Here is a 23,362-nt window from a genome sequence, read left to right on the forward strand (position 1 = left end):
ATTAAGAATCTGGCCTGAAGACTTTCTCAATGGTCGCCCTCTGGCACGGATTCAAACAAAAGACTTTTTCTGTGAGGTGTCTGACTTTGTTCAACAATATTGGCCGGAAAATCCCTTGAAATTGAGGAATTGGAAATAAACCCTTTTTTACAGAAATAAAACAACAAATTACAATCTCTAATTTAAGCGAAAATTATAATAACATAATATAAAATATAATAGTTTATATTATGTTTGTTTTTTATTAGTTACATTATGTTTTTTTATTAGTTTTATCTCAAAGGCCTCAATTTCTGGGGATTTTCGGGTTACAAGGAATCAATATTGTTGGACAAAGTCAGATCCCTCGCAAAAAAGAATTCCTTGTTTGAACCCCTGCCTGAGGGGTGACCATTGTGAAAGTCTTCAGGCTGGATTCTTAATTTCTTCCTTTTTTGATTCTATATTTATTCTTTTAGCTAATATTGTCTTGGTATTTTTACACATTTGGTTAAGTTCGTCTGTGTTTTAGTAGTGGCAGCATTAGCACTCTAAATACAATTGCATCTTTTTTTATTTTTCAGAAATCAATTATAATTTTAATTGAAATTTCATAAGGCATATATTTTTTATTTTCTTATATATATGTTACAGTGAAAACCCGAAATCAGTCAAAACGCGAATTAACAAGGGAAAATGAGTTTTTATTGACATCGCTAAGGAGAACTCTTTTTCTCTAGTTATTTCAGGTGTTATCCACTTAAAACCATGTGAATCTATATTTCTTGCTTCTGAAATTTTCAAAGTTAGTGCTGTCATCTAGTTTTATTCATGCTGAAACGTGTTTGTGCTTTTGATTTATTTATGATGAGTGAAGGCAATGTTAATACTTTATGCGCCAAAAATGGGAAAAATAAATTTCTTGAACAATTACATTTTTTACTTAAAAAAAACAAACTTTAAAGCTATCACGCATGATGAGTACAATACTCTCTTATCTGAGGTTGAAGAGACAAAATCTGCTGTTTGCAAGATTTCATTTTAGTACCACTGATTAATAAGTTTTGACATTCTTGAAATCAGTGAAGTAAAAAAGTTGGTTTCTTCAAATGAGCTCAGGAAATATTATTCACCAGTTGAAGGGTTGATGCTATCGAATTTGCATATATGGTCGAAGGACATGGGGATAGAGACAGACTTAAAGTTGAAAATCCAAGAAAATTTGCTAACAGAACTACTGAGAGGATACACATTTTTTTATTGATGAATAAAACAAATCAACAGAAAAAAAAGGAAAGGTTTGGTTTTTAAACCTAATATTCAATAAGAAATGAATAAACGCTGCCAAATGGATTTGATTGACATGCAATCTTGGGCAGATAATGAATTAGGTTTATTAAGGTTTACCAGGAATATTTAACAAAGTTGTTTTACTATGAGCACTTCAGAGCAAAGGAACGGCAGTAGTTGCTTTGCAAGTATTTGATATCTTTTTGATATAAGGGGCTCCTTATATACTGTAATCTGATAATGGAATAGAGTTTATAAATTCCGTTATAGAGTAGTTATGTATTTAATGGTCAGAATTGAAAATTGTTCATGGAAAATCTCGGCACAGCCAGTTGCAGGATTCAGTTGAGAGGGCCAACCAAGACGTAGAAAATATGCTGGCTTCCTAGATGAGAAATAATCCAACTACAAAGTAATCTAATGGTCTTCACTTTGTCCAATTCACGAAAAACAGAGCTCCACATTCTAGAATTAAAGAATCGCCATACAAATCTATATTTGGGATTGAACCTCAACCTTGCAATCAGATATTATAAAAATATATCAAATACAAGGATGAACTACAGAAAATTTTCAAGGACATGAATGCAAAAGAGCAAGAAACTGAATAAGCCCAATCAGGGAAGCATAAATCAGGAAGCTTGCTAATAAATCGACCAATATTTTTCTAATTGGAGAAGAAGCCAAAGAAACTAATAAAGAAAGTCAAACGAATAAAGATCTCCGATGCAACAATCCTGAGTTAGATATTGGAGGTAATGCAGTTGTTCCCATTCCAGATGTTGATAGAGTAAATCTTATCGGTGTAGTGCTAAAACAATTAAGATGGTCTGTTTAAAATGAAAGATGGAACTCTGAACAAATTGTATTCGAGGTAAGAAATGATATTTAAACTTAATTAGTTCAGTATTTATTCAATAAAAATGTGATTATTGCTTATATTAACTTGATAAGTATTTATACAGTAGACTACAGCTAATCAGGGTACAAGTTTGACACAAAAATTTAATATATTCACTGATTGTCAGATCTCAATTCGATGTATTGTCGCAAATTTTCTTAACTCAAGTACGAGTGCTGAATCAGGACATTTCGCTGAAATATCAGCAAGAAAAGGAATATTAGGAATTGGACAAGGGTTCGCCCTCTGTTCTTGTAAAAAAGATTGTTCTTCAAAGAGATGTTTCTGTATGAAAAATGGTTCTCTTTACAATTCTAAGTGTCACAACAGTTTGCCATGTCAAAATAAGTAATTTGTAATAACGGTACTGTATTAAATAAAATTCAAGTAGAGTATTTTTACTTCAATGATTGGTTCTTTCATTAAACATTGTAAGTATAGCTTAATACAATTTTGGATTCAATTATATTGTCTAACAAATTAGTCAAAACATTAATAAAATGGGTTCTCCCTAGCATGTCAGTTAGAACGCGTTTTCCCTAGTGATTTGGGTTTTCACTAACATTGTCAGTTAAAACACATTTTCCCTAGTGAATTCGGGTTTTCACTAGCATTGTCAGTTAAAACGCGTTTTCCCTAGTGAATTCGAGTTTTCACTAGCGCTGTCAGTTAAAGCATGTTTTTCCTAGTTAATTTGCGTTTTTACTGTAACATTATATATAATATAATACATCACTTACCAGTCATGAACCCTTTGACTGGTCAATGGTATGCATGTGTAGTTTCTATGAAGGTGTGTCCATTTGTACCTGGCATTCATGTTGATCTTCTGTTCCAGTATGGTAACACTCATCCAAAAAGTTTTTATTGTGGATAGAGATCCATATTTAGAGTTCTGTCATTTCCATGCAAGTTCCTAGATTTTCAAAAACAATAAAATAATTTCAGAACTTAATGAATTTGTTAATTTATATTACAATTTCATATTGGAAACTTGTCGTGAGTTTGAGAGAAAATTAAATACAAAGCTCTTTGAGATTTATATTAATGAATTAGGAAACATATTAGACTAAACTTATATTAAATATTTTACCAAAATTTAAAGTATGCTATAAATGTAGAGTGTTCCAATTCAATCCAAGCCTTATTCCTTTGTTTTGAGTTCCATGTTTTTGGTAAGTTTCTTAGTTTTCAATTCATAATATAAAATTTTAAAAGCTTTTCTTAAAAAAATTGTTGAAATTAGGTTAGTTAAGTTAGGAATAATTTTATGGAAATTAAATAAACTTGCCAGTGGCATGTTTTTTTTTATTTATGTAGTATTAAAGTTTTTTTTCCCCTTACAGTCTGTAATGGATGAAAAATTTTCATTGCTTTTTCAATCTCAGTTCAAAGTTGGTGGAGGTGAACTGGTCTTTCAAGTCTGGGTATGGATACTACACATATTTTTTTATAAAAAATATTTCATTATCTACATAATTGGCCATTTTATTGGCATTGTTTTAAGGAAAGGCTTAATCTATTTTTTTTTCTTCTAGACTTTATCTCTCCCAGTTGTTGTCATTGTTCATGGTAATCAAGATCCACATGCTTGGGCTACTATCACATGGGATAATGCATTTGCTGAGCCAGTACGTATACCACCACGCTTCATTCACAATCAAATGGTATTGATGTTATTCTTTTAAAACTTTTTTTCAGTTTGAAATCTACAAAGAGAATCCAAGAATGAATTATTCCCTTTTAGTTGAAGTAACCTTTTCCTTATTATTTTTTTCATTTATTTTATCATGCACTTAAGTTATTTTTAATTATTTATTTTTTTCCTATATTTTACAACTTCCCTGAATGTACTGAAATATGTTGAAATATATATAAGGTTTACAAAAATTTTATTCCAGTGATTTTATGTTGTGGTCTGTGTAAATACAATAGGCGTTTCAAGGTCATATTTTCTGCTCTGGCAATGATGCAGAAGCAGCCGCCCCATTCTTTATATATATATATAAAGCGGTTGTTGGAGTTCAGATAGTTTTTTGTTTTCTGCCATTTGGTGGATGCATTACAATGGAATCTCTTGCCATTTGTTCTCGATTATAAATTAATTTGTTTTTGCAGAATAGTGCTGAAATGTTTGTTTTTTAAAATTCTACTATTATGAATAATCCTGATGTCAGAAGGCAATAAAAGATTGTCTATAATATCTTAAGAGTTGTCATCTAAAATGTAACCGACGGTAAAAGAATTGTTTTTACATGCAGAAAATAAATGCTGAAATAAAGTGGTCAGTAGTGAGACTTCCCCAGTATCACTGACATTATAACAAATGCTTTAGAAATCTGGGTGCAGGTGAAAAATGAAATTGCAGATAAAAAATTTTCAAAATAAAGATGTTAGGAAATTGCTTGATGAAGCACTGTTTGACGACTGGGGAAAAAAATGTGTAAAGTACACAGAAAAATTACAAGAGAGGACTTCGCTGAATCTGCTGCTAGACAATGCAATCGAAGGGATTGTGATCAATTTATAAGAGGACTGAAAAGTTTTTGAAAGTTTTGAAGTATGAAGTTTTTGAGAACTGAGAACTTTTAAATTAGAGATTTTCATGGTTATAATCCTTTTTTTTTTTTTTTTTTTTTTTTTTCCCTTCCCATGGTTATAATCCCCCTTTTTTATTTTTTTTTTATTTTTTTAATCAAGCATGTAAAAATTTACCCTGATAATCATAACTATATCTGAAAATACATGCGTTTATTTTTTAAATATATGAATTTATTAAACTGAAATTTATCTGTATTAAAGTTTCTTAAAAATTCAAGATCTAATTTTTACATAAGAAAGTAATTTTTTTTTTTGTATCTATTGAATCATTTTTTTATGTTTAACTGGTTAGATATTTATGTAAATAATTAATATAGGTTACTACATTGTGTAGATTTTGAATAGTAAAATTTGTATTTTTTTTTTTTTTTTGAAAAAGTGTGACAAAAACAGTTTTGATATACAAAACCAAGTACTTTTGATTATTGTGAAAGATTTCAAAGTAAAATTTCCTTTATATTTTAAAAATTTTTATTCACTGAAGAAAAATTTTCAAAAGTTTAGCAATTGTATAAAATTGTTTGTTTACATTGTCATTTTAATTTTTAAAGACAAAATAATTAAGTTAAAAAATATATTTATGCATTTCAGTCACTTTTTTAAATGAAAAATGAGTCATTTATTGAAAATGTGTAACAACTAAAAAAGAAAAAAAAAAGTTGGTCTAAATTCTACCAATTCAAAACTGTATTCTACAAATGTCAACTAGTGCATAGTAAGCATGGGGGTCTGCATGTGCTGTAATGTCTGTTTCTATACTGCTTTATGATGAATTTTTGTGTAACTTAGTTTTTTGAATTTTAGTGTAATTTAATAATTTATAAAATTTGTCTTCATTTCAGGTGAATTTTAAATAAAGTTTTATCTGAGCAATTACTAATTTTTATTTGTTATTTATTCTTATTTTTGTCTTGAGTATTCTTAATTCTTACTGCAGTTTTAGTTTATGGAAACTTATGTTAATTCAAACAAATAATAATAAATCTTGTATATAAAGTAAAAGTAAATATATATTAGGAGATTTATTTCAGTATTTATTTACAAAAAATCTTATTTTATAGTATTTGTAAAATTTTATGTACCATTTTCATTTTTAAGTCATGGGCTGGTGAGAAATTGCTTGCACTGGTAAATCATTTAACACTATTTCTATGTCTTTTGTGCATTTCCTTCATAATATGTGGAGAAATGAACTTTTTATTAATATATGTGTAGCAAAAGTACATTTTGCCTGAACTAAAATGCAGTCTTTGGAGAAGTTTTCTTCTACTCTTAAGAAAGACATACCATTTCTACTGAAGGCTGAAAACTCTAAAGGGAAAAGTTTTGTTTTTTATGGTTTTAAATATGATCAAAATTAAATTTATGCCCCTAAAAAAAAGTTGAGTGCTACAGCTCCGCAGCGCTTATGTGCAAACCATCCTTGCACTTTGCCAAAAATTTTAAAAGCATATTAAAAACTGAATAAATTACTTATAATTAATTTCACTATATAGAGGGATGAAACTCTTTAACTTCAGTATGAGATAGGTAAAAATAATAGTTTCAGGAACAGGTGTTTAATTATTTTCTGAAACTCGTGTATTATTCCACATTTTACACGACAAAATGAACACTAAAAATACATGACCTCACTGAGAATACAATCTAATAATGACCTCTCAAGAAGGATAATGGGAAATATACCTTGATGTTAATAAGCTAACTCAATTTGTTGTATCAAAAAAGAAGGTAATAGAATTAAGTAACCACTATAACTAGGAGTTAATGAAAATAAAACCTAGCTAATATAAATGATACAAATTTGTTCAAAATATTGAACTATGTCTGTTAGGTAATGCATTAACATGACTCTGTTAATACTTTCTGTTAATTTTTGGAAAACTTACAGCTGATAAAAAATTTTAATTTGCTTTTTTTTTCTTAATAGTAAAAGAGGGAAGAAAATCCTCTCTGAAAGAATATATTAATTTGAAAAATATAATTTTATTTGCTATTAGTTTTAGCTTATTAGATATTTTAGATTCTGATTTTCTTTCTTCAAAATTTAGGGACGTGTACCATTTCAAGTACCAGAAAAGGTTAGTTGGAAGGAAGTAGCTGATGTATTAAATACGAAATTCAAAGCCAACACTGGACGTTCACTTTCAGAGGATAATTTGCAGTTCTTAGCTGGCAAAGTTTTTCGAAGTTAGTTTTACTATTTTGAGGATTTTTTTTTTTGTATTTTACTAATATAATATTCTTTGTATGTTTTGATACTGTAAAAAGTAGCACTTTTTGAATATGTGTATATATATTATGACATTATACAATGTGAAATACACATATGTATCAAATATATAACTAGATTAAAGAAGTGACAAGATTTTATAATGAGATTTTTCAGTGAGTTAGACTTTCAACATGGGACTACCTTTGTTGATAAATTATCCATGTTTTAATGCTTTATTTAATGATGCATGTTAACAAGTGTTATGAAATACCCTTTCTAATTGTAAAAACATGTTTTGAGGAACTACAGTATGTAAAATCTTAGTTATTAAAACATAAACTACAGGAAAAATGCTCTCCTGTCAAGTGAATAACAGTACTGTGCTATACAAATTTTACTTATAATGGGAAAGTTTTATATCAGTCTTTTGTTTACATATTGAGTGGTTGTAACTGAATTGGATGTTGTTACTTTTTCTTATCCTGAATGGGTTCTGAAATTATTAATATCCAGGCTCATTGCTTTCGTTCACTATCATGCATTTCTCTATATAATGATACCATCTAATGTGAATAAATTATGTTTTAATAAAAAAAATAGAAGTTGATGAATAGTTTAGTTCTTGAATTTGTACCATTCAGTAGCTTATGAAGTATTTATTGACCTCATTGATTATTAATGAATTAAAATTCTACTTCAAAGTTTAAATTCATTGCCTTTCCTCTTTATTGAATATTTTATTGAGTGTTGAATATATTTTTGAAAGGTTAGAGGAGTTGATTGTTGCATACAGATACTGCAGTCCGAGTTATTCAATAAAATGGGTGACTGTTAAAAACAGATTGTTAAACATATTAAATATTTGAGATAAAATATTTTTTCAAATTCATTAGACCCTGTATTAAGCTTGAAATCTCCAATAAAGTGCTGTATTTCTAGGTTAAAATTGTAGAGTTAACAAACTAATCATCTGCAACAATAAAATAATAATAATAAAAACATTGAAAAGATTTCTGATTTTCAGTTTTTGATAATATTACTGTTCTATAAGAGTAGTGTTTTTAGTTGCATATTTCTGGATATCTCTTAGTGTTCATTGTGTTTCAATTTCTTAGTTCTGTTTAATTTGCTTTCCATTGAATTGAAACAGCCCTTAAATCAACCTTTCCTCTGTTCCTTTTATTTATCATGATAAAACATTCATATAAATGATCACAAAGGTGTTTCAACAAATTATAATGGAAAAGTATGCATTAATGGTTAAACAAAAATTAAGGATTGCTTAATCATTTTTAATAAATTTTCAGCTAGATGTCTTAGTGTCTGCTTGGCCTCAGAGTATGTAAGCAAAACATTTTAAACTAATAAAAATACAGAGCATTCATTATTTTTATGTTGGGAAAAGCATGTTTAGCCAATGTTTTCATGATTAAAGTTTTTGTGTGTAATGTCATTTAGGATCCTATTGTAAGAAAATGTATATATGTTATGTGAACAAAGCACGAGCCTTGTATGCTCATAATTTAATGTTTGTGATTATTTTTATATCTAGTATATTGCTTGCTCTATTTCATATGTTGTTAGTAATGTTTTATTGTGAAAATTGTAGGCTCAGGATTTATAGATCCTTCTGCAATGGTGACCTGGTCACAATTCTGTAAGGAACCTTTACCTGAAAGGAACTTTACATTTTGGGAGTGGTTTTATGCAACTATGAAAGTTACACGAGAACATCTGAAGCATTTATGGACAGATGGGTAAGATTCTTTTCTTGTTTGAATGGCTATTTCCTTTTTAATGCTTCTATTCCCAAAGCATAAAAAACTCTTGAATTCTATTTTTTCTAGACTTATAATCGGATTTATAGGAAGACATCAAGCAGAAGAAATGCTTCTGAAAAAATGCACTGGCACATTTTTGCTCAGGTTTAGTGACTCTGAAGCTGGGGGAGTTACAATTGCTTGGGTAACAGATTCTCAGACAAGAGGTGAGTTAGCAATCATTAAACTATCTTTTTAAAAATTATTATCAGAAATGATATGGTTAATTTTTTTTCTAAATGTAGAAATTTTTTTATTACTTGTCTTATTTTTAAATAGAGTATTTTGATAGGCTCTTAAATATAGAAGCAAAGCATATAATAATGACATTCTTTGCTAAACGAGTATGATGGCTTTTGACGAGTCTGTCAAATATCGAAACTATATTATATAGATACAAATTTTTGCTTTTGTTTTGTTTAAAATTTATGAAAATCTTGGCTTTCCTGTTTTTAGGATATGAATTTATCAGTATTTCTCTATTGCAATTTTGAGGTTTTTAATGTTTTGATCATTTATTAAATTGCAAGCTATTGAATGATTGCTTGGTGAGCTTTATTTCAAATGCTTTTTAGTGATATTAGTCATATCACTGAAGAAAAGTTTCAATAAAATTATTTGCCTGCTTCTGAATTGTAATTTAGTTTTCGTTAATCTGTTCGTCATCCGTAATGTGTCTAGCGTGTTCAAGTGAAATCTCTGCAGGGCGACTGTAATGTGCTTCAAGTGTTCTACATTTTATAACTTTTAAACATTTAAAATGCTTTGTAAATGTTTGCTTGTTTGAGTTTTTATTTTTGTTTGTTCTAATCTGTACAGAAATAACTGTACTAATATATTATAGTGTACAGGGTATATATACTAATATGATATAATTAATATACAGAGATATATACTAATCTGTAGAGAGAAAACACTACTTGTGGCAAAAAACAGTGGGCCGCTGGGCATAAATTTTCGCGGATAGGAGAGGGCAGCAAAAGGGTTAAAAAAACTTATCCAAAATTGTCTTGTATCTTTAATATACTATAAGATATAACTACATTGGATTTCTTATTTTGTAATAGACCATTAATTTATTTAGTGTTAAATATACAAAATTAATTTCACTTGCTGATTCCTTTCACAAATTTTAATAAGGAACTTTTTTCCAGATCTACTTTAAGTATAGAGAAAACAAATATGTTAGTTTTTTTTCTTCTAATAATAGTGAAATTTTCATTGCCTGTTGTAAAAAAAATTTAGTTTGCTTCCCTTCTCGTTCAAATTTGCTTTCCATTACTTAATATAAAAGTATTTTGAATAAAAATTTGTGTGTGTATGTATATATATATATATATATATATATATATATATATATATATATATATATATATCGCAGGAACTTCATAGTATTTAGAACGCAAATGCAGCTACTTCTAAAACATAGATGAATTCAGACAAAAGTAATAAAATCAAGTTAATAGGAAAATCAAATAAAAATTAAATCAAATAAAAAAAAATCTGGCCTGAAGACTTTCAAGGGTCAGCCTCAGACAGGGATTCAAAAAAATGGATTTTTTCTGTGAAGGAAGGCAGACTAGACAGTCTAATAATGATTCCCTCGTATTTTTACTTATTAGTGGATATATTCTTCAAATTTATTGTTTTGTATTTTCCTTTCTGTTAAAATGGTATATCTCTTGGGCCTAATTTCGGGGGATTTTTGGGTCATGAGGAATCATTATTATTTGGTTTAAATTGATTTTCCTATTAACTATTATTTTTGTCTTTATATAGATGTGTGTGTGTGTAATATAAATAAAAATGTATAGAATTTAGATGAAAAGTTTTCTTTTGAACTGCGTATAAGTATTTTTATGAATTTCATGCTAACATTTAATTTTTAAAAAAATCCTTTTTAGAAGGGCAAGAAGTTCTAATGATCCAGCCTTTTACATCCAGAGATTTTACTATTAGACCATTGGCCGACAGAATATATGATCTCAAGCATTTGCTGTTTTTATATCCTGATATTCCTAAAGACCAGGCTTTTGGGAAATATTATACACCATACACAGGTAATGAATAGGTTGTATGCTCAACTTTTGTGGTTAATTTAAGCAAATTTTTGGCTTGGAACAAATGTATTTTCTAACGTTGTTCTTTAAATTGTTTTCATAAGGACCTGCGAGGTTACAAGCTGATGGCTTTGAGGTCCTAAAAACTATTAATAAACAAAACTTGTTTTTGCGTGTGTTTAATCAAATCTCTAGAGCCCTGAGAGTAGTTATAAAGGGAATTGTAAGAAAAAATATATTTAAGTTTGAAATGTTTTCCTTTTTTTATGCAAAGTTCAGTTTAAACAGGAAACTAGAGGATCAACATCTAGAATTTTACAGATGTGTCCTACTTTAGATAAAATTGAACTTTCTTCTTTTTTTCTGATAAAAGTAATTTGGACAGATGAATGTTACCTTTATCGAAATAGAATTAATTTTCAAACCTATTGGTTTTGGAGCCATTTAAATCCATTATTTGTACAACAGGCTCATCAGTGACAGTTTTATATGAATGTGCATTGAGACATTTAAAAACTTTTTAGTTAATTCTACTTAGTACAGCAAGCATTATGTTGAATGCCAACCAATTGATTGATTGCTATTATGCTTAAACTAAGGGATAGAGTAACTTTGGCTGTAACATTCTATAGACTATCATTCTATAGTCAATTAATTCAAAAAACTGTCTTTAAGTCACAAATGATGAACTCGATCACATATCAACAAGTTTCTGCTCTTATAGTAATCTTTTAAAATATTTATATTATTCTTGTAAATTACTTTGAATGTCTTGCTCAAACTTCAATCAGAGGTATAGAAAATTGATTCTGAGGCCATTTGATATCTCAGCAGACTTTACAGAAAGTAGCAAAAAATATGTGTCCTTAAAGATGAGTAAAAAAAAATAAAATAGCATAATGATGTTGTTGTTGTTGTCGTGTCTATGCATACAGTGCTAGTGCAAAAGATTAGAGTCCTCCAAAAGCCTTGGTGACAAGATCTGCAAGTTCCTGAGCCCGATGCCTATGGAGGATTTCATTAGCATAATGTTATGGGAGCCATATAAAAATTTAACTTTTTTTGTTAATTTTTTTTACATAATGTAATATTTTTTCATATATTTAGATAATTTACTTTATAAAACTTCACGATTGAAAATATATAATTGTAATAGTTAAGGAAATAAATGCTTTTTTTTTTTTTGAGGCACCATGTGTGTAGTGTATAAATTTGTAAATGTCAATTCATTTCTAATTTTTATTCTTTTATTAGGTGACTCTAATGCAAATGGATATGTAAGACCAGTTTTGGTGACACATCTACCAGCGTGAGTATAGTTTATTGTTTCATTTGAAAAATTCAGTTCATATTTCTGAATGTCTGATTCATATTTTGATGTTATTTTTAGTTTAAATTTGTAATTTACTTTTAGTTGATTAAATTTTTAAAAACCAAGTAAATAGCTGTAAATTGCCTCTGTAAGTGCATCTTTCTTTTCATAGTGTTTTCTGGAGCAGTTGCTGCCATTTGTTATTTTTTGAACTCAAAATATATACCATTCCTGGAATCTATGAATCCATTTTCCTAATCTGTATCAGTAATTATTTCTTTCTTTTAAATGATCAATAATTAATTTTAATGGTTTCTGAAGAATGGAGTATAGGGAAAAAGGGGGGGGGGGATTGGAATGCTGTATCTAAACTATATAGTGGATGTGGTTTATACATTTTATTTATATTTAGGCCAATTAATAAATCATATGTGAAGCACTCGATTACTATGATGCCACCATCAAATAAATGTATGTTCGGGGGCATTTAATCTATATTAAAGGGTTAAAAACTGTTTTAAGTCATTACAGTTTTAGTCAGCACATCATATTCATAAACCATTCTTCTTATAAAGAAAAATAATTATTGTCCTGCATGTAGCTTTGGAATTTTTTAAAGAGCTATTGAAAGCGTGCTTATCTCTTTGCTATTATATATTATTTATGTTGATTTTATATACTTGTATATTAGAATTTTACATACAGTTACAAAATTTCAAGGCTCCAAGTTTTGAAATTTGATACATGGATTTTTTATTTATAGTATAGACACCTGTCAAAGTTTTAGCTAAATCCAACAAGAGGTTGACTATCTGTCTTCAGTCTATACTTTCAAATACATTAAATTTGATATGTGATTTTGTGACTGCGAGCGTAGTTTTGTGTCAAATTTTTATTTCAATTGGTTTGCAAAATGCATCTAAAGTGTAAATTCAATTTCCGGATACTTATAACTGCATTCTAGGGATTAGACACCAAATAACTCACCAAGGATCATAGGATATATTCAACAAAAATGTTAATTTCACGCCAAAAGTTGATGTTTCTTAACATTGTACGCCATTGTTATGCAAGTCATTCTCTAGAATGTCTTTATTAGGAGTATGCCAGAAAGCTTTGTGGAAAATCACTCCTGCTAGTAAAAAAAAAAAAAAAAAAAAAAAAAAAAACCTTTAAAATAAATTAGTTGTATTTTATCTGTTTATATTTTCATTCTTAAAAAATAATTGCATATGTAGAAAGAGTAAAGGAAAATAATGAACAAGAAATGCATTGCATTTTCTTATTTAGGATTTCTTTTTAAATTATATATATATTTTTATTTTTTGCTTATTAATTATTTTTTTTTTCAAATTCAATTTTTGTTAAAACATTTCTGCAGTGGGAATGTTTGGAATTCTGCTTCTAATATCTGTAGAATTTACCTATATAAGTATTACAGCATTTTCATTTCTTCATTAATTATGTAGTAGAAATGAATGGTTTAGCAATATGAAGAAGCAGGAAATTAGTTTCAAGTTCAAATTTAGTATGAAAAATTTTCTTCTCCTTGAAAAGAGAAATGTTTATACAAGGTGGTTATAATTAAACTTCCCCAATACGCAGCATCCTACAATGCAAACGGGTGAATAGATTGCAGCAAAATTTGGTATATAGACTATACACGGAATGCACTAACAGAATTTTGAGAGAAGAAAAAAATTTTAGTTCCAAAATGTGCATCAGAAGGTGCCTTTTCCGGAAAAACATTAAATTTAACAGAATAAATGATCAAAATGGAATATTTAAACAATATTAACATTTATGGACTAGTTTCTGATCACTTTGCCATCAAACCACATTAAGTAAAGGTAAGGAAAAAATAACTGTATGCTGTTTGAAGGGAGGGGGGGTTCAGTTTGCAGAAACAAGAACAGATTAGGACGAAATTTCACAAGAGGTGCAGTTGCAAAACGTATCTAGGAAGATGTAGGGAAAGGTGCTCCATGTGACCACCCTCATTCACTTGCAAAATTTCAATCGATGGACAGTGTGTCCAACAGCAGATAGGAAATGATCAGTTGTAATACTTCACTTGTGAAGTGTTACGGAGTTTCCATCTTTTCCCAATTTTCCATCTGGATTGTTAATATTGTTTCTGTATTCCGTTTTTGGCCTTCTATTGTGTTAAATTTAATGTTTTTTTCAGAAAAAAATGCCCTCTGGTGGATATTTTGGAACTAATATTTTTTTTTCTTTCAAAATTACGTGAGCACATCTTGTACATAGTCTGTATACCAAATTCTGTTGCAATCTATCTGTTCACATGTTTGCTTTGCAGGATGCTGTTTCTAAGGAAAGTTTAATTATAACCACACTGTATCTCTCCTGAAGATAAAGTTTTGAAAGGAGTTGCTATTGGTAATTAGGGATACCACACCGCCAAAAATACAGAAAATCATAAAAACACGGAATTAAAAATTGTCTTAAAAGAACAAAAATGCAGAGGAGGGGAATACAGGAAATTATTAATAGCTTGGATATTTTGTAGTTAAAAGGAATACAGGCTACATTGTTCCTCCAGCACCTTGGTGTCATTGCTATCCACCTCTTGTCGCATAATTTTGGCTTGAGATGAAATCTTGCTGATTAAGTCTTCTGGAATTTGCTAAAGCCACTTGGAATCATATTTAGCAACACTGTCAGGCCAAAACTTTTTTTTTTTTTCGTAGATATCGAAATGCTTTTCAAACAAGTACTCAACATAGACTGAAACGGGTCAATCTAACATGTAGTGCGATTGTATCTTCTTGCTATTCATTTTGCAAAACATCACTTATTAAGCTAATCACTTTTTTAATATTATATTTTGCACATTATGCTAGGTCCTTGTTAAGTAAGGTTTGATTCTTCATTGATTAATCTTAAAATTTGATTGATGTGTAAAATTTGAAATATTTTGTTACATCCATGATTGATTTGCTTAAAAATTTTTCAGCTTGTCAAATGCATATGGATACGACAGCTATCCAAACACTCCACAGTCTACTCTCCAGTCACCTGATCCTGGCTATCATGATTCTCATAGCTCCGATATGCAGTAAGTGGATATCAGGAATGTTTTTTGAATTGTCAAGGAGCCATGTCAGAATTAGTGCCTTTTTTTTAATGGACCAGTCAGCCATTATTAAAGATATTTTCCACTAAATATTTGACTATACATCCACTTTCTATTTGAAATTTCTTTTTTTTAATAGAACAAATTCTTGATGTGTTTTCAAATGCAAGTTTCTAATTCAAAAATTAAAAATATGGTTTTCTGTTTCTTAATGTTTTTAAACAGTGAAATTCTTTGAAAATTTTAAAAAATTATTCTCAAATTATTGTCCTATGTTTTACAGCCTACATTTATTTTGATGGTAATGGGATTAAATTCTATTTTTTCTTTGGCAGCATCTTATTTAAAAAATATAGTTGTATCAATTTTAAAAATGCTTGAAATATTTGTGAAATTCTAAGAAAACCAGAACCCAGAAAACCATATTTTTATTGACATTTTTTTACTTTTGAGAAATCTACATATTTAAAGAATTGAATGCAGATTATAAATTTTTTAGATAGATATTTTTGTATGAAATACAGTTTTTTTTAAATGAATGTTTTTGTTTCATTTGTAACTATTTTCTAAACTTAAAATTGAGCAAATTCCCATTTTGTTATGGCTGTCCAGTTGTAAAGTGGCTTCTATAATGCATGTGTGGTTGGAGACTTTTTGTAATACTTTTTTCATCAAATTGGCCATTTTTTTGTGGCTTCTCATTAAGTGTGTTGATGTTCTTATACAAAGCTATTCATATTTTTTGAACTTTGTTTTTCGTAAGCATGAATGTTTGTATTTTTGAAATTAGTCAGTGCTTTTGGGTACTTAAGCATTTTCTGCATGAAATTTCTATTTTTACTGGCTGTTGAAGCCGGTAATGGTTGTTTACAATAATGAATGATCTCTGTACACTTTTTCATGTGTCCCATGAACTTGTTCAGTTACAGCTTTGTACTCAATATTAAATGTTGCATGATTGTTGTGGAAGTTGTAATAAGTCCTAGAGTGCCTTTCTTTGTTGCCTTGCCTATTTTATGTGGTTGTGTAAAAATACTCTGCAAATGTGTGAAATAATTATGCATTCTTGGTGATGAATTTTACTTAGAATATTACTTGTTTTTTTCCAACAATACTCAGTATTTTTAAAACTGAAAGAACAAAGCAAATAATATTAGCAATAATATTAAACTTATTCTTTATCTTTATTATTATGAAGCAGTATCCGAAGCAGTAACATTTTTTTCTGTTTTAAGGAACATATCCACGAACTGGAACATCTGTTACTGAACTATAAACTAAACTGAACTTCATACGAAACTTCTGTGACCAATTTATTATTAGCTGTTATTCGAAAAGAAATGTCTCATATTTTTGTCTTACACTGGTATTTGGAATTTTAGAGAAAGCTTCAAGTTCTGTATTCTGTTCCTGTATTTTAGTTGTGGTGTGAATTATTGTATACTCATCATATCTTTTAAAGTTTACTGAGTCCACATATCTTAATGGGCTTTTGACATCAGTACGTGTTGTGTTTAAAGAATAATCTTGATATCTATGAATAAAATTGTTTTTCATTTTTAAGTTCATAATGATATGTGCTAGAATCTCAACTCTGAATGGTATTTGTCAAAGTAGGGGAATGTAGATTTTTATGAATATGTATGTGAATTTTAATCAAGATTTGTGTTGTGATAATGTCATTTTGTATTGTGATATAAATATTTTTGTATAAATATGAAAAGATGAGGTTGAACTTTTAAAACTCCAATCATTTTAAAGCTTTTTAAAATACTCTTCAAGTGAGATTTTGTTCTAGTGTTAAGCATTTTTTATTTTTTGCTGATGGAAATATAGGAGAATATTCAGATACATTTTGAAATTAATGTGTATTGAAATAATCTTGAATATCTCAAAACTTATTTTCCCCTCTTTTTTAATATTAAGTTGATTTTTTTTGTTTCGTGCTTGTGCAAAGTTAAAAGAAGTGCATTCTTTCTGAGAACTTAAGGGGTGGGGGAATCCTGCATGAGTTATAGATTTTTTTTGTTAATTATATTTGATTTCAAGCTTTGAATGTTTTATATGTTGATTCAAAAGATTAAAAATTTTTATATGTATAATAATTTTGAGAATTCATCAAATCATTCTTGTTCCCCTGAATTTTTATAGTCTGCAATTTGTGGAAATAGTAGATAATTTTTGAAGAAAACTTGACTTTCCTTGTTTTTCCAAATTATTTATCCAAAGAGAATTTTTTAAGCTGTGAAGCTTTTACTGCAACATAGATACATATAACTCTGTAATGCAGCTTTTGTGTCATTATGACTAGAAAATAATTCACCAGTTATAATTTAATGAATCATGATTGTGCAATTTATGAAATGAGTACACCATTTTTTAAAAAAAGAAATTAGTGTTCATTCACTATTTATATAGTTGCTTTTAAGAACTTAAGTTATTTATTTGTATATCTTGTTTGTTTTCCTCTGTCAGAAAAGTAATGCATCTTCTTTGGTGTGACATTGTGCAAGCACACTAAGTTCCAGCCAGAATGCACTTTTTATGACCTACAAAGCACAAGTCACGGAGGTTAAAAGGAAAAAATAAAACCCAATGAAATATGATTAATCTCTGTGGTTTGTGTCTTTGACAGGGCTGGGGCCCAGTTTCCTGAAGTGGACTACGATCTCCTTAACATGGAATTCGCCCCAGAAGTGGACGAGCCTGTTGACTTTTCAAGCATTAATGTTTGTGATCTTGTCGCCTACACTCATACATCTTGAGATGCCAAATTGACCTCTTTAGAACATGGTCTTAGCTGGCCATTTAGTACTATCTATGCTCACATGTGAAATCCTTTCAGGAACTGAATTAAAGGTGCATTCTGGTCTGGACTTAGGCAATAATCATTTCTTACCTCCTCAGATATAATTATTAGCAATGAGGGAAGGATCATTAACTGTTCCACAATAACTGCCTTCATTCTTTTTTTTGTTTATTTGTAAATCATACAAATGTTGTGGTCATTTATTTTGCTTGTAAGATAGGACTATTTTTGAATAAGCCAAATAGCTCTGAATAAGTTAATATTTAATACAATGGTAACCTTAAATAGCAACTAGGTTATCATTATGTCTTCATAGTTAGTTCAAGGCTTTTGAACTCTGACTTTTCTTCATGAGGGTTCTTGTAATATTCTTGCACATTTGTAAGCAAAACGAAGAACACAAATTAAATATGAGCAATTTTCATAAGGCCCTGCTTTTAAGATTTAATTATTTTAAGTATTATGGAATGCAAAGACTTAGTTTCCAAATTCATAGTGGGGAATCAAAATTTAATTAATGAATTTAACTTCATAAGGTCCGACTGTATTGAAGTAATATATTATCATTGAAAATACACAAATGAACTAATTTTAAAAGCTTCAAAGAGTGAGTGGAAATTCAATTCTGAGATTTTATCTTTACCATTTGATAGAAATTTAGTTTTCATAATTATAATAAATTTAACTTGAAAGCCTTTGTTAAAAATTGCTAAAACTATTTGTAACTTAATGATAATAATAATCCACATTTTACTGTAAAATTATTCTTATTCAAATAAATTATTTTGGAAATCTGTTTACTTTTTAAATTTCTTTAAAAATTAAATTTCTTTCTTTCTTTCTTTCTGTTTAAATTTCTTTAGTTATAAAATTGGCTCTTTGAATTTCATGTAGTTAAAACTATTATCTGTAACATAAGTTTATTTTATTTGATTTTAAATTGCAATTAAAAATGAAAAGTTTTATTTCTAAACTGAATTGGATATCTATATAAAATAATTGCTGTAGAGTGGCTGTATATTTGCTAATTCAATCAAGTTTGGAAAGTAATTATTTTATTTCTTTTTTTTTAAAATTACATATCTGTTTAAAAAAATTACTTTCATTATTTACTGTTTAGTTTAAAAGTAGTTTTCTCTTTCATTATTTTCAAGCCTATTCATTTTGTAACTTGAATTTTATTTAAACCTTAACAATTTTAATTTGGTTCTTCCAAGTTCCATTATTAGTAATGTTTCATTTTCTAGTTTTTCAACTTTTCCACGGGACATTTGATTAAATTTAATTAAATCTTAATGCTAAATTTATTTTTTAAATTGCTGAATTAAAATTTTTTTATTTAAGTATATTAAATTTATAATATTTTATTTTATATTGAATGTATTTGAAAGGAATATTTTTTGAAATTCGCAACCAAATGAATCTTTCTAATTCAAAATAAAGATTTAACTAAACATTTAGCCCATCATTGTTTTGCTGATGTTAAAATATTTTATTTTCATTAAGAGCTAATAAATGTGCAGAATTTCATAACTTTAGCAAATTAAAAAGTAAGGGAAAATCAATTACAGTATTTCCTTTTAACAATCATGAAGCAAGTTAAGGCAAAGAAGCCTTGAAATAATCCTGAAAACTTAAAAGTGGAATGACTGACTGCTGGATTCATTTTCTGTAAATCGATTTCACTCCATTTTACATACCTGTTAACTTGTGATCTTCTGAGATAATATATGTATTTTTAGGTTAGGTTATTTTATCTGTATTTAATGATTAGACATCTTGTATAATCTTTATGTATAGTTGAAAAAATCTAAATCACCAGATTAGTAAGGTTAAAGTATGCTAGTCAAAATAAGATGTTTTGTCTTAGAAAGTTTTGGCTTCAAATTTTAAATGTTTTTCCACTATCTCCATATATGGTTTTTTAATTTTTCCCCTTTTTAATAATAATGTCTGGTTTATTTTTAACATAAAAATTCAAATATAAGTTAGCAGGTATGCACATCTTTTCTTTGAAGTGTATCTAGTTAGCAGCACACGCACAAACATAAAACAAAATCTCTTTATTGACTATATTTTTAGCAACAAAGTAGAACAAATTGATAGTTTTAGAAATAAATATTAATTATTTAATAGGTTAAATGTTAACAATAGTTTTGCATATTATCATAGTGGGCAAGTAAAGTAAATTGTGAAAGGCATATTATTATTCAGTGTACCAATTAATGTTTTTTCCAATTTAATATTTTTTTTTTTAGTTATAAATGGTACACTTGATAATTTTTAGTGTTAAATAATTAAAAATGTTTTGTTACAGATATTCAAATTGCTGTAGATAATACAGTAATGCATAACTTTTATCTCTTATATTGTCAAGAATACAGGAAACCTGTATATTTTTTGAAAGTTTAAGAAGCATTTAAAGAAATGTTTCAAAGGTGTTAAAGAAAGTAGCATATTTAGAACATCTAAATAAGCTTTAATTCAATTACATAGTTAAGTGTTAAGAATCGCTATGAAATGTTATTCATCACAGCTAAATTATTTATTGAGAGAATAAATGTATTCTTGCAGTTCTGTAATTAATAATTGTTGATTTATTTTCAGCAAATATATTTAAGAAAATAGCTTGTAGGTTTGTTAATATTATTGTTAGTATTAAAATAGTTTAATGAATTCCTATAAAAGCTGGATGCTTATTAAAAGAATTTGGAATAAAAGTGATGGAATATTTTCTTTTTCTTGTTTTAAAATTGATTTTCAGTATCTGCCATTCTATTCGTCCATTTTTCTCTTTTACTCTGAAACCATAATAGCTTAACTTCTTTTAAAACTCTTTTAAGAACTAAACATGCTGCAGGTGTAGAACAGTTTTAGTGGGAAAAGTTTAGGGAACAGCCCGATACTGTCCATAACAGAAATTTCTCAATATTGGGCAAATAATCCCTTACCGTCCACATATCTTAAAATAATCTGTTTGTTTTAATGTTTCCAATATGTAAAGATTGTATTTTAAAGTTAGTGACAGGAAATAAATTACCTTATATAGTCCATCTGCCCATATCTGAATCTTTTCTGGCATTTTCGTCCCCTCTCCCTAATTTGATATTTATCAAGTAAAAGTTAAAATTGTTAATGATTAGTAGAAGAATTATTTCAATGTCTGAATTTGGAACTATTAAATATTTTATTATTACTTTATTGGATTTTTTTAAAAGATTTTATCGGAATTTCCCTCAGTAAATTTTGAAGCTTAAATTAGTGTACTTGCTTTATTTTTTATTTTATTGCATTGTGTTCTTTTAAAGCAATGCATGTTTTTAAACATTTTTTTTTAATTTTATGATTGCTAGAGATTTTTTCATATTTTCAGCATTATTAATTTTTAATCAAAAACGTTTGATTTGCTTTTGCTTTATCCAGGTGTTATTCTCTTAAATTTATTGATTATTTTGAAACTTTAATTTTATACATTTTTTCACTCCCCTCCCCCTTTTTTTCAGTTTCCTTTTTAAAAGCTTCATTTTGTTTGTACATACTTTGTCACTTATTTTCACACTATTAGTTTCATTGTTTGACTTATCTTCAATTCCTTGCATTTTGCATGTATCTCTCCTTCCCTACTCTTCTTATTTCTCTAGTCGAAGAAAGTTCTTTTTAAACTGTGTAAAAATAGCAAGTCTAGTTGTGTGATATATGATCAGAGTATTGTGATTATCTGTTCTTTTGCAGAAAAATCCAATTTAACGCTTTATTCTGCTGTTAGTTTTGTGTGTTTTTACTTCTGAAAGGTTTGAAATAACCTTTTGATTTAAAAAATTGTTGGTGTTTAGTTGTAAAATTTGACTAATCCAAAGATTTGTGTATATTGTTATGTGTATAAAGTGTTGGTAGGCAAGATTATATTTTGCCAAAATTTGAATTCTGAAACAGCAGAATGTGTTGTTTGTTAAAGCTTAAAACTTTTAAGGGGCAATTCTATTTTGTAAATTTGACAGTTTATACTTCTGGATATTGTGAATTGCCTTATGTGGCGATGTGATAGGTGATATTTAGCATGTGTATCACTAAAACAAATCAAAAATCAAATCTTAATTATTGATTTATTAAATCCTATCTATAAATTTTAAAAATTATTAGATCAGTTATCAAATTTTTAGAGTATTGGATATTTTAGTTTCTTACTCGTTTCTTAATTTTACTTGTAAACTATTTCTTTTTCTAGTGGAAGATATTAGTAAATCACTGTTTAAATGTGCATTGCAAAGTTTTATTGTTGTTGACATTTTAAAGAATTTGCTGGAGTCATGTTAACATTTTCATAATTTTGTACATACATTAATTTGTGTTTCCACCGATATTTGGAGAGTGTTAGGTTGCAATTTCATTAATATTTTGTGTTATTTTTAAATGCACACATAAATGACACATATGAATATTGAATTTGTGATAAAATATTTTTCATTTCCATATGCTTGAGTCATTTTTTTTTCTAGTACTGAAATGGATGTATTTGATCATTTTTAGCTTGCTGATATTAAAATCCAAAAATCAAATCAACTTTTTTTGTGTGTGTGTTTTTTTTCTATTTTTCAGGAAATAACATAAAATTCATTTTATAAAAGTGCATCTCTCCTTTCCTAATAGAATTGGAAAGGTTCAAAGAAAATAAAGGTCCTTTTATTTTTTAAAAAAAAATTCTTTTGCATACATTTATATTGTTATTATGATTCTTGGCAATTAATGTTTATAAACTGGTGCTACTGATTTTGATTATTCTTTGTATCAAAAAATGGACAGCACAACTTTATTATTATGAAGACATTTTCATTGACAATTTTGATCATAAGTTTGATCTTAATTATTACATGAATGTACCAGAAATTTATTTTAGTTGCACTGTAAACTGACTAAGAATGAATCCTTGAGAGAAAATGCCAATAGCACAAACCAGCTTGAGTTTGCAAGATGGTAATAAAAGATTGAGACTAATTCTGTAACTTACTAAAGGAACAACAGATAAAGCTGCATACACACAGGACCAATATATTTAGTTGTACCTATAGAACTGAATAGTTGGTAACTAAATAATCAGCTTATTTCCATGATGCAGTTTTTGCCATTCCACTATAAACAATGAGTGGCTGTAAAAGGTTTTGAGGAATTAACAAATGTGCTATACAGAGGTGTTAAAAGTTTATGGCGATTCTGCAATGTATCTTGCAAGATGTTTCAAAAAGCATTCACACTTCAAAAATAGAAAGATTACTTCATGATG

General features: G+C 28.2%; 1 protein-coding gene across 3 annotated transcripts in view; it reads left to right on the forward strand.

Annotated features, from left to right (window-relative positions):
• Window positions 1-22,644, forward strand: part of LOC129989007 (signal transducer and activator of transcription 5B-like) — a 56,975-nt gene extending 34,331 nt beyond the window's left edge. For 2 of the 3 annotated variants that reach the window (XM_056097312.1, XM_056097313.1), the window contains 9 exons: window positions 3,517-3,597; window positions 3,709-3,801; window positions 6,823-6,961; window positions 8,596-8,743; window positions 8,834-8,973; window positions 10,711-10,866; window positions 12,121-12,175; window positions 15,156-15,257; window positions 17,911-22,644. In XM_056097312.1, the coding sequence (XP_055953287.1) occupies window positions 3,517-3,597; window positions 3,709-3,801; window positions 6,823-6,961; window positions 8,596-8,743; window positions 8,834-8,973; window positions 10,711-10,866; window positions 12,121-12,175; window positions 15,156-15,257; window positions 17,911-18,040 (1,044 nt within the window). In that variant the 3' untranslated portion in view covers window positions 18,041-22,644. Of the gene's footprint in view, window positions 1-3,516; window positions 3,598-3,708; window positions 3,802-6,822; window positions 6,962-8,595; window positions 8,744-8,833; window positions 8,974-10,710; window positions 10,867-12,120; window positions 12,176-15,155; window positions 15,258-16,510 lie in introns of all 3 variants that reach the window. The other variant, XM_056097314.1, reaches the window with a different exon arrangement.
• The last annotated feature ends 718 nt before the right edge of the window (window positions 22,645-23,362 follow it).

This window comes from Argiope bruennichi, chromosome 10 (genome assembly GCF_947563725.1).
Source record: "Argiope bruennichi chromosome 10, qqArgBrue1.1, whole genome shotgun sequence".
NCBI classification, from domain to species: Eukaryota; Metazoa; Arthropoda; class Arachnida; order Araneae; family Araneidae; genus Argiope; species Argiope bruennichi.